We start from the raw sequence: 12,294 nt of genomic DNA on the forward strand, positions 1-12,294 counted from the left end.
CCTGAGGATGCACGTTTAATCCCTGGTCTCACTCTGTGGGTTGAGGATCTGGTGTTGCGAGAAGCTGCAGCGTAAGTGGCAGATGTGGCTTGGATCTAGTGTGGCCATGGTGGAGGCCAGCAGCTGCAGCTCTGATTTGAACCCAAGCCCAGGAACCTCCATATGCCACAGGTGCAGCTATAACAAAGAAAAACAAATAAATAAAATAAACAAGGAAAAGTCCTCGGTAATATACAAAACACAAATCTAACCTCAAAACAATGAGCTACATAAATCAACTAATAAATCTAAATGATACCCTGGAGCACTTAAAAAAGAAAGAAAGGTCCTTGGAATTTTTTATACTGAAACTAGACCCATAATGCATAAAAACAAGATGGTCCCTTGTCACCAAGGTGGGTCCAAGGGTCAGACAAATAATGTCAAGCAGAGAAACAAACTCTGTGTCAGATCAGTAGAATTTGGCAACATTTATTCCATTAGCCATTCAGTTATTCAGAAAATAGGTATCACTTTTACTGTGCTAGAGGCGATGACAAAGGAGGAGGCAAATATTATATATGCCATTAGATAATGGCAATGTAACATGGTATGTGCTCTGAAAACCGTAGGCATGGTCCCTGGCAATCAGGAAAGCCTTCCTGAAGATGAGGACCTCTGAACACAGTCCTGAAGGAAAAGTGAGTGTCGCTTAGGTGGAGGGAGCTGAGAAAGCAGTGTACGCACATGTTCCCAGCTGGAGCATGCCCCTGTAAGAGCGCTGAGGAGGCCTGTGCACCTGCACATGAGAAGGAATTTCAGCGGGTGTGATGCAGGGGTAAATAAGGACCAGATCATGAGTATTTTTGCATGCTCTTGTGAAGAGATGGGATTTCAGCTGAGGGCAAAGAGGAGGCATGGAAAAGGCAGTAAGTGGAGGGGAAAGTAGATGTGGTGATTCTGGGGTATGCATTCCACACTGCTCTATATCAGCCTTCACCCCTCTCTGGTGAGCACTCATTTTGATTGGCATTAATGGTACTTCTCTATCATTCACACATTCCTCTGTTCCTTGGGCTGCCAAATTCTCCTTCTTTGTATCTCTCAGTAAGTAAGAGTTTCCATCAATCTAGGAAAGAAAGTCTGTGAGCAGTTTCTCTTTTGAAACTAATGGAAACACCACCTCTTCTTTTAGAAAAAAAAATTAGTAGTACTCAGTTTATCTTATAACTCTGTCATTAAATATGAGGCAAAAGCATTCTCTCACCATCTCCCTGTGTTGTTATTTCCCTTGTTTGACTTTAGGCATCTTAGCAGACTACAGAGAGACATGGGAAAGACCAGAAACACATCCCTGGACACTGTGGTGACAGATTTCATTCTCCTGGGCTTATCTCACCCCCCAAGTCTCAGGACCCTCCTCTTCCTGGTCTTCTTCACCATCTACATCCTGACTCAGCTGGGGAATCTGCTCATTTTGCTCACCGTGCGGGCTGACCCAAAGCTCCATGCTCGCCCCATGTACATGCTTCTGGGCGTCCTCTCATTCCTGGACATGTGGCTCTCCTCCGTCATCGTTCCCCGGTTAATTTTGAATTTTACACCTGCCAGCAAGGCAATCCCATTTGGTGGCTGTGTGGCTCAACTGTATTTCTTTCATTTCCTGGGCAGCACTCAGTGCTTCCTCTACACCTTGATGGCCTATGACAGGTACCTGGCCATATGCCAGCCCCTGCGCTACCCCATGCTCATGAATGGGAGGTTATGCACATTCCTTGTGGCGGGAGCGTGGGTGGCCGGCTCCATCCATGGGTCTATCGAGGCCACCCTGACCTTCCGACTGCCCTACTGTGGGCCCAACCAGGTGGATTACTTTATCTGTGACATCCCTGCAGTATTGAGACTGGCCTGTGCAGACACCACTGTCAATGAGCTTGTGACCTTTGTGGACATTGGGGTCGTGGCGGCCAGTTGCTTCCTGTTAATTCTGCTCTCCTATGCCAACATAGTCCATGCCATCCTGCGGATTCGCACTGCTGATGGGCGGCGCCGGGCCTTCTCCACCTGTGGCTCCCACCTAACCGTGGTCAGTCTACTATGTCCCCTGTATTTTCATCTATCTTCGGGCAGGCTCCAAGAGTCCCCTGGATGGGGCAGTGGCTGTGTTTTACACCGTTGTCACTCCCTTACTGAACCCCCTCATCTATACACTGAGGAACCAAGAAGTGAAGTCTGCTCTTGGGAGAATAGCAGCAGGTAGAGGGAGTGGGGGTGAAAATAAGTAGCTATAGGCTCAGGGACTACCTACGAGCTGTCACTACCCTGTTTTTCTTCAAATGATGCATGTGGCAAATGCTCAACCAACTGTTAATGATTTTAAATGTAATGAATTTAGAATAAACTTCTCAAGTCTGGGTTTATAATCTTTTCATTTCATTAAATTGGATCAAATTGTTTTACTTTATTTGTTTAGAAATAAATGGATACTTCTCCCATCTTCTGACTACCTTGTGAGATTTAAAAAAAAAAAATGTCTTTCGAAGGTTAAATAGGATAAGAATGTGTCAGCTTCTTTGGGGGTATATTATTCTAGAAAATGTGAAAGGGGAAAAAATGGGACATACTGCTACCCTAGTCCCTTTGTCATTCTCTTTGTCCCTAAACCTAGACTTCTATAAATTCCAGGTTTCTTTGCTTGTTCATGGTGTTAACATTCCCAAGCACCTGAACTTGGAAATTGTGGATCATTTAATTTTTTCCTCTTTTTTTTTTTTTCCTTTTCGGGCCACACCCATGGCATATGGAGGTTCCCAGGCTAGGGGTTGAATTGGAGCTACAGCTGCTGGCCTACGCCACAGTCACAGCAACGAATGATCCAAGCTGTGTCTGGGACCTACACCACACCTCGTGGCCACACCAGATCCTTAACCCACTGAGTGAGACCAGGGATCGAACCCACAACCTCATGGTTCCTAGTCACATTCATTTCCACTGTGCCATGACGGGAACTCCCAGAAAGAGTGGATCATTTATGCTTCCTTCCTGTCCCTCCTCTCTCCACATGCTAAGACATGAAATTCTGGCCCCTCCACCTTTGGAATATCTCTCTTGGTTCCTAACTAGTATTTTGTCTTCTTCCTCCTCGTCTATACCACAATCAAAATTACCCTTCTGAAATATAGAATCTGGAGGACTCGCCAATGAATGTAAAGTAAAGCCACACTCCTTAATCTGGAACTCACAGTTCTGAAAAATCTAGACCCAACGTACCTTATCTCTTAAGACATCACTACCTTCCTTTCCCTCTCCCATCCTCGCTGGCTTGCTGCCATTCCTTGAGCATGCCCAGAACTTGCCTGCACCCTTTTGCTCAAGCTCTCCTCTTCTTCTATAAACACTTCCAATCCGAATTCATACTGTCTAATCTCTTAAGGGTTGTTCTTGAAAGAATGTGTTATTATTCCCTCCAAATTTTAAAACTCTTCTTAATGAGGATCTTGGCCTTGATGGTTCTTCCAACTGACTTAAAAACACCTGAATAGACACAGGACCATTACCAGGAAAGCACTCCTGGAAACCACATCATTATTAAAAAGGACAGTTTCTATGTGGTCTCAAAAAAAAAAAAAAAACTGCCATTGATGGAGGAGATCCTTAGATAGAAACAAATGGTATTAGAAAAAGAAGAACAAGGATGAGGATGGGGCCAAGGACAATTAGCACAATAGAAGAAATATATGAATGAAGAAAGACTCTTTCATTACAAATGTCAGAAGTTAACAATCTCTTATCTGGAAGAAAATTATTTTGAAAGTTCCTAGCATTGCTTGTTAACTTGAGGCTTAACATCCCACTGTCAGGGAAACATAAAGAAAAATCCTCACATCTGCTGCAGGATGCCAGGAGCCAGGTACTGCAGCCCCCGTGTCTGAGCCACAGGAGGCAGCAGAAAGCAGCCTCTATGGGAGGAAAGCTCAACCTGGATGCAAAACTCAGAATAAACACAGGGAGAGGCGCGCCTTTCTTGAAGGGATGACTTTAAGCTTCCATAGGAAGCCATGGTTTCCCTTACAGGAGTATCTTCACATTTTCTACTGATGAATCCATGGGTTTTAGTCCATGTGATTCTGTGAACATTGAACAATAGAAATATGTGTAAAGAAAAGAGATGGCAAATGGGAGGAAAGGTAAGGCAGAAGTGGTTGATTTGACTATAGTAACAATTTCCCATTTTTATGACACAACAAAATGGAAAACGGAATGAATTAGAGGTGGAGTGTGTGTGCCTATATTGAATATAATGTCTTTGTGTGTTCCGTATGTTTTGAAAGTTAAAAACAGGATGGAGTCTACCTATGCTTTAAGTATACTTGCAGCAGCTAATGTAGAAAAAAATCTTCCAAAATTTCAAAAGAAAGTTGCCAGACGGCTGGGTATGAAATGATTTGTGTATATATGAATAACTTTGTAAAAGTGTGGGAATACACACAGTGAACCTCAACATTGATTAGATGTAGAATTGTAATGGGAGCATGGAGAGGGGGGATTTTTTTCCTTGTACATCTTTGTACAACTCAATGTTAAAAGGAGCAAGTTTTGTTATTTAATTTAAAAGAAACTAAAAGCAGGTGAGACTTGGAAAGAAAGAAGAGAACTGTAAGAGGAAGACAGAGATGGAAAAAAGGAGAGAGGGAGAAAAGAAGAACAGAAGTAAAAAGAGAATAAAAAAGGAAAACCTCAACTATGTCTTAAACTATACATCAAGATGTTTCAAAAAGGTATTTCCTGTGATTTCTGATGCATATGTTTTATTACCTATTGGCCTCTTAATAATGCCATTTACCATTACAGGTAGCTACATACAACTACAGTAAAAAAGACAGATAATAACCAGTGTTGTCCAGGATGTGGAGAAATTGGAAGCCTCACATATTGCTGGTGGCAATATGAAATGGTGGAGCCACTTAGACAATGGCTTGGCAATTCTTCAAAATGTTATTTTGTCTTTTTCTTCTTCTTTTTAGGGCCACACCTCTGGCATATGGAAGTTCCCAGGCTAGAGGTAGAATCAAAGCTGTAGCTGCTAGCCGATGCCACAGCCACAGCAACGCAGGATCCAAGCTGCCTCTGCGACCTATAGCACAGCTAGCAGCAACGCCAAATCCTCCACCCACTGAGCAAGGCCAGGGATAGAACCCATGTCCTCATGTATACTAGTGGGGTTCATTACCTCTGAGCCACAATGGGAACGCCCCTCAAAATGTTAAATATAGAATTTGCATGTGACAGAGAAATTCTTTTTTTTGCTTTTTTAGGGCCACACTGGTGACATGTGGAAGTTCCCAGGCTAGCAGTCAAATTGGAGTTACAGCTGCCGGTCTATACCACAGCTTCAGCAACGCAGGATCCAAGCTGCGCCTGCAACCTCGCAGCAATGCCAGATCCTTAACCCATTGAGCAAGGCCAGGGATTAAACCTGCATCCTCACAGATATTTGTTGGATTCTCAGTGTGCTGAGCTACAATGGGAACTCCAATACATCATGATTTTTTTTTAGAACTCTTTACTGAACCCTGCTATAAACACAGTCCTCTTTTGGAACCTGCTGTCTGTCTGGGATTTTGAGTTTTCTGCTCATCTTTGTCATGCAAACATAAATGTATACTAATTTCTCGCCTATGCTGAATTCAGTCCCTTGTACACCACTGAACTTGGTGCCATAATCAACAGATAACAAATTTGCTCAATTATTGAAAATTAAGTAGCTTTTCAATACATTTCTGAGTAAATGCGGGTGAATTGTGATCTGACAACAATTGATCAAAAGAATCACAGACATTAGAGATTATACCTGTCACCCAAACAGATCTTATTATTCTTCATATCTCACTTTCTCAATATGTAAAATTGATTTCTGCTTGCTGTCAAAACAAAAAATAATGAGAATCAAGGGAATGTAGTTCTCATGAGGGATATGTTTCAGGGTAGAATTCCCAAGAGGTAAATAGTTTTTTACAAATCTCTTGGAGTTCCTGCTGTGGCGCAGCAGAAATGAATCCAACCATGAACCATGAGGTTTCGGCTTTGATCCCAGGCCTCATTCAGTGGGTTAAGGATCCGAAGTTACTGTGAGCTGCAGTGTAGGTCACAGACACGGCTCAGATCCTATGTTGCTGTGGCTGTGGTGTAGGCCAGAAGCTGTAGCTCCGATTCAACCCCTAGCACAGGAATTTCCATACGCCACAGGGACAGCCCTAAAAAAGTAGGAAAAAAAAAAAAAAAAGACGGCTGTTCTCTTGCTCTTTGTACATCCCCCTGCTCTACCAGTCCCTGCTTCACCTACTCACTAAACATGTTTGCCCCCAGCCCTAGTTAGTGAATGTTCTAGTCCTTAGGCCAAAGCAGCTTCACCTGCTAGTTTATCGAAGGGAAACATCTGTCCTCATAATGGTTGATAACCAGACTGGGCTGTGAGGGACTTGCCCAAGCTGGTTTCCCTGGAAACTGATGAGCCAACCAGACATCAGTTCTTCCTATAAATGGTAGCCTCACTCCCGACCCCACCCCCGGCCCCAAGTAACAAAGGCTGCTGCCCTGTCTTGTCTACCACCTGAGGTGTTGCTTCAAGACTTTTTGCTTAAGCTCCCCAGTCCAATAAGCCCTTCAGCACTGGCTGTAAGGCTGAGGGTGGAAAGGTGGTGTGGCGCTGCAGGCCAAGGCAAAAGCCACAGGCAGGGGTGGGATTATGTCAGAATGCTGGTACTGGTAAAAATGACATGCATGGCATTGACTGCTGCTGGGGCTAATGAAAAGGATGAATGGACTGCTTAAACAACAGGTGAGATGGAAACTCTCTTAACTGTGGACCGGAGGCTAACTCAAGCCCAACAAACTAGAACTGAACATCCCAGGAGCAACTCTTCCAGTGCCTACCCCATGTTAACCCAGGGGCAACTAGTAACCACAATTTGAGTTCAACCGTTGACCACCCAAGGATCTTTGCCAGCTATCAGTCAAGAAAATACCTCACGTTTGCCCTTACCAGGATCTACCCCCAGGAGGGACACATCACAAAATGGTGCTGGGACTGGCAGGTAAGTTTCTGGTGATTTGGTTTTGCGGCCTCATTGAGGAATAAGGTTAGAAAGAGATTTATAGATTTCACCTGTCATACCCAGCCCCACCTAAGACGCCTGAGATAATTAATCCAGGTCTTCGACTGGAGAAAGGCACCATTAAATTAATCCTGTGGGCCTTTGTTGTACCTCTTTTCCAGTATTCTGCACTGGCTGGGTTTTGAGGGTAGACACGTGGTCTGGTCCTGCAGGCCAGGACAAAATCCACAAGCAGGTGTGCTATTATCTCAGAATGCTGTTACCGCTTATATTTTGCTTACTGGCCATGATCTTCCCAGCACTGGGCCTGCTGAACTTCTTAAATTTCATTCCTAGTCTGAAGGGAGGAACTCTGTTGACAGACTGTGCAACAGTGGTGGCCTCGCTGTGAAACGAGTTTGATTGCTGGGTCTATGGAAAGATGCCATAATCATCCTTCCTGGAACTCTGTGAAAAATTGACCCAATAATCACCTGGCTTCAAAGCTTGCCCGCCTCTTGGATCCTTGATACTCTTTAGCTGCTGTGGCCTGTATTGCATTTGCGGATTTTGGTTGCAGTAGACCTAACATATCTGACTCCAGGAATATCATAGAAGAGGAGCAGACCAAGATCATTAGGGTCGTGCAGGATACGTAGGGGTGGAATATATGGTCAGGCCACTCAAGATGGCTGTTCTCTCACTCTTGGTACAGCCCCTGCTCAACCAGTCCCTTCTTCACCTACACCCTACTCACATGAGCATGTTTGCCCCCACCCCAGCTAGTGATTGTTCTAATCCTTAGGCCAGAAGGGCTCCACCTGAGAGTTTATTAAGAGGAAACATTTGCCCTCAGGATGTTCATTAATTTGAGGGTCAGTGAGGAACATGCACCAGCTTCTGGTTTCCATGGAAACTCATGAGCTAACCTGATGTCAGTTCCCTCCGTAAATGAGAGCCGCCTTCTCTCTGCAAGTAGCAAATATTTCTGCCATGCTCTGCCTATCATCAGTGGTGGGGTATTACCCCCAGGACCTTTTGCTTAAGATCTGCTGCCCAATAAGTCATTGGTGTCTCTATCCCTGTGTCTGCACTCTTTCGTCTTAAAGCTGGACAACCCCAAGGCCTGCAGGACTGCAGGGTACAACTCAACATCAGTGTGTTTCAAAACTCATTCAAAGGAGATCTAGCTAATAATATATTCTCTGCAAAATCCAAGACACTTAAGTAAATAAGTCACAATCTATAAAGAGCCTCCAAAGTCAATAGGTCCCATAGATTATTAAACTAGTTAATGTGTTGATCCTGGAAGATTTTCACTCCATTCCAAAACAGGGGCCCGGGAATCTATCACCACAAGCCCAGGGGATGCTTCCTCACCTGCTGGGCCAGTCTACACGAGAAAGGCTAGCCTCCTCCAAAATTTTGCTACCGTGTCTATGTGAGTCCAAGAAAGGAAGAATTACTAAAGCAAGGCCACTTCACAATAGGAGCAAGTGACATTATTTACAGACTTCAAAAGCTTCAATAACTTTGTCTAAAATTGCATTTACTCTGTCTCTTAGTCTCTTACCTCACCACTCAGAGTTACTACATAAAGCATATTACTTCTGAATTAAATGAGCCTTTCTCCAAATATGGGAACTTTCTTCTTTGAATTGAGAACAAAAGTCTTACAAAACCTATTTTCTAAATTTGGGGGGAAGTAATAAAGCAATATAAATGGTGCACCAGATTCAGCATTACAGAGCAGACACAGAGACAGGTCCTTAACCTTTCTTCTCTGAGTGGTGAGCTCACCTAGTCAACCTGAAGACTGGAAGGCCTTCCATGTCTTGGAGTTCCCATCATGTTTCAGTGGTTAACAAATCCGACTAGGAACCATGAGGTTGGGGGTTCAACCCCTGGCCTTGCTCAGTGGGTTAACGATCCAGCATTGCCATGAGTTATGGTGTAGGTTGCAGACGCAGCTCAGATCTCTCATTGCTGTGGCTCTGGCATAGGCCGGTGGCTACAGTTCTGATTAGACCTCTAGCCTGGGAATCTCCATATGCCGCAGCAGCGGCCCTAGAAAAGACAAAAAAAAAAAAAAAAAAAAAAAAGTACCTTTTCTTAAGCAAGATTTTTTTTTAATTTTTAGTGCAAGGACACTGACAGGATAATGAGACAAATACAAGTTCTGCCTCCCAATATACCCAAACTCTGTTCATGCTTCCTAATGGCCTGAAAGGACTATGGGCTATAGTGTGAGTCTGGTCCTAAGGATAAGCAAGGATGAACAACTGAGTGCTGGGTCCTTCCCCATCCCTCAGCTCTAGTGATTCATATCAACTTTGGGCAGGGGTGGCCCCAAACCAAAGTGCCCCATGTGAAACCCCAGCTTATTGTAGACATATCAGAAAGAGGTCAAGCCTCTGGGATATTCTGATTTCTTACAAAGTGAAAGAGGCACTGCTTGCAAAGTGCTCAACCTGAGTGGGCCTCCCAGGGAAGAGGAGCCCACCCAACAGCCCATCCTCTTGATTGACTATCTGAACTGGTAAGAAGGTCTACTCCTACTTGACTTGCTCTTTCAATGCCACCTCTTTACATTCCATCCCCAGAAGCCTCTCCCCTGAATGCCAAGGCCAAGCCTCTGCGCCTAATTATTTGCTATTTAAAATGTTGATTCAATCAATTGTGGCACTAGCTTTTTATTTTCTTTAATTATATATTTTTTTCATTTTTTAAAGTTTTGTTGTAGTATAGTTGATTTATAATGTTGTGCTAATTTCTGCTGTACAACAAAGTGATTCAGTTATACATATATTCATTCTTTTTCAGATTCCTTTCCCATATAGTTTATCACAGAACATTGAGTAGAGTCCCCTGTGCTATACAGCAGGTCCCCATGGACCATTAATTCCATATACAATAGTGCACATATGTCGATCCCAAACCTCCATTCTATCCCTCCACCCCACCTTTGTTTGGTAACCATAACTTTGTTTTCAAAGTCTGTAAATCTGTTTCAGATTTGTAAATAGGTTCGTTTGTAGCCTTTTCTCAGATTCCACATACAAGTGACATCATAAAATATTTGTCTTTGACTTACTTCACTTAGTATGATAATGTCTAGGTCCATCCATGTTGCTGCAAATGGCATTATTTCGTTCTTTTTTATGGCTAAGTAATATTCCATTATGTGTACCACATTTTCTTTATCCACTCCTCTTTTGATGGACATTTAGTTTGCGTCCATGTCTTGGCTATTCTAAATAGTGCTGCAATGAACATAAGAGTGCATGTAGCTTTTCTAATTATGTTTTTTTCTGGATAGATGCCCAGGAGTGGGATTGCTGGATCATATAGTAGTTCTATATTTAGTTTTTTAAGGAACCTCCCTACAGTTTCCATAGTGGTTGCACCAATTTACCCATTCCCACCAACACTGTAGGAAGGTTCCCTTTTCTCCACACGTTCTCCAGCATTTATTGTTTGTAGCCTTTTTGATAATGGCCATTCTAACTGGTGTGAGGTGATACCTTATTGTAAGTTTTGATTTGCATTTCTCTAATAATTAATAATGTTGTTCATGTGATTTTTGGCCTTCTGTTTGTCTTCTTTGGAGAAACGTCTGTTTAGATCTTCTGTCCATTTTTTGATGGGATTGTTTGGGTTTTTTTTTTTTTTTAATTGAGCTGCCTGAGATGTTTGTATATTTTGGAGATTAATCTCTTGTCAGTTGCTTCATTTGCAAAGATTTTTTCCCTTTCTGTGGGTTGTCTTTTTTTTTAATGGTTTCCTCTGTTTCAGTGTTTATTGACAGTCTATTTTGTATGACAGTCTATTTTGTATGAAGTGAGCATTGCTACTCCAGCTTTCTTTAGATTTCCGTTTGCAAGGAATATCTGTTTCTATTCCCTCACTTTCAGTCTGTATGTGTCTCTAGATCTGAAGTGAATCACTTGTAGGCAGCAAGTATATGGGTCTTGTTTTGGTATCCATTTAGCCACTCTTTATTTTTTTGGTTGGCGCATTTAATCCATTTACTTTTTAAGTAATTGTTGATATGTGTATATTTATTTCTATCTTATTAATTATCTTGTTTTGTAGGTCTTATTTTCCCCTTATTCTTTTTTTCTCTTCTATTGTGATTTGATGATTATTTAGTGTTGTGTTTGGATTGCTTTTTCTTTTGCGTGTGTATATCTATTAAAGATTTTTGGTTGCCATTACCATGCAGTTTCTATATAGCACTATACCTGTATCTCTTGATTTCAAATGCATTTTTTTATAATTTTTTTTATTTTCCCACTGTACAGCAAGGGGGTCAGGTTATCCTTACAGGTATACATTACAATTACATTTTTTCCCCACCCTTTGTTCTGTTGCAACATGAGTATCTAGACAAAGTTCTCAATGCTATTCAGCAGGATCTCCTTGTAAATCTATTCTAACCTGTGTCTGATAAGCCCAAGCTCCCCATCCCTCCCACTCCCTCCCCCTCCCATCAGGCAGCCACAAGTCTCTTCTCCAAGTCCATGATTTTCTTTTCTGAGGAGATGTTCATTTGTGCTGGATATTAGATTCCAGTTATAAGTGATATCATATGGTATTTGTCTTTGTCTTTCTGGCTCATTTCACTCAGGATAAGATTCTCTAGTTCCATCCATGTTGCTGCAAATGGCATTATGTCATTCTTTTTTATGGCTGAGTAGTATTCCATTGTGTATATATACCACCTCTTCCGAATCCAATCATCTGTCGATGGACATTTGGATTGTTTCCATGTCCTGGCTATTGTGAATAGTGCTGCAATGAACATGCGGGTGCAAGTGTCTCTTTTAAGTAGAGCTTTGTCCGGATAGATGCCCAAGAGTGGGATTGCAGGGTCATATGGAAGTTCTATGTATAGATTTCTAAGGTATCTCCAAACTGTTCTCCATAGTGGCTGTACCAGTTGACATTCCCACCAGCAGTGCAGGAGGGTTCCCTTTTCTCCACAGCCCCTCCAGCACTTGTTATTTGTGGATTTATTAATGATGGCCATTCTGACTGGTGTGAGGTGATATCTCATGGTAGTTTTGATTTGCATTTCTCTTATAGTCAGCGATGTTGAGCATTTTTTCATGTGTTTGTTGGCCATCTGTATATCTTCTTTGGAGAAATGTCTATCCACGTCTTTTGCCCATTTTTCCATTGATTGATTGGTTTTTTTGCTGTTGGGTTGTATAAGTTG

At 42.5% G+C, this 12,294-nt stretch overlaps 2 protein-coding genes across 5 annotated transcripts in view; both read left to right on the forward strand.

Moving 5' to 3' along the window:
• The first annotated feature begins 1,306 nt into the window (after positions 1-1,306).
• OR10G2 (olfactory receptor family 10 subfamily G member 2) lies at positions 1,307-2,264 on the forward strand. Its single transcript, XM_013978254.3, is given in 2 exon segments — positions 1,307-2,067; positions 2,069-2,264. Coding segments are annotated over 2 exon segments (954 nt in total). The 5' UTR covers positions 1,307-1,309.
• A 4,185-nt stretch (positions 2,265-6,449) lies between these two features.
• LOC100518203 (olfactory receptor 10G2-like) overlaps positions 6,450-12,294 on the forward strand; it is an 86,624-nt gene continuing 80,779 nt past the window's right edge. For 2 of the 4 annotated variants that reach the window (XR_014810900.1, XR_014810901.1), the window contains exon 1: positions 6,548-7,073. The gene's annotated coding sequence lies outside the window, so the exon portion shown is untranslated. Of the gene's footprint in view, positions 7,074-12,294 lie in introns of all 4 variants that reach the window. The other 2 variants (XR_014810899.1, XM_084969333.1) reach the window with 2 other exon arrangements.

Source organism: Sus scrofa, chromosome 7, assembly GCF_054392235.1.
Source record: "Sus scrofa isolate SSC_HxYL_T2T_F1_AM1 chromosome 7, Sscrofa_HxYL_maternal_Yorkshire_Landrace_v2.0, whole genome shotgun sequence".
Taxonomy (NCBI): Eukaryota; Metazoa; Chordata; class Mammalia; order Artiodactyla; family Suidae; genus Sus; species Sus scrofa.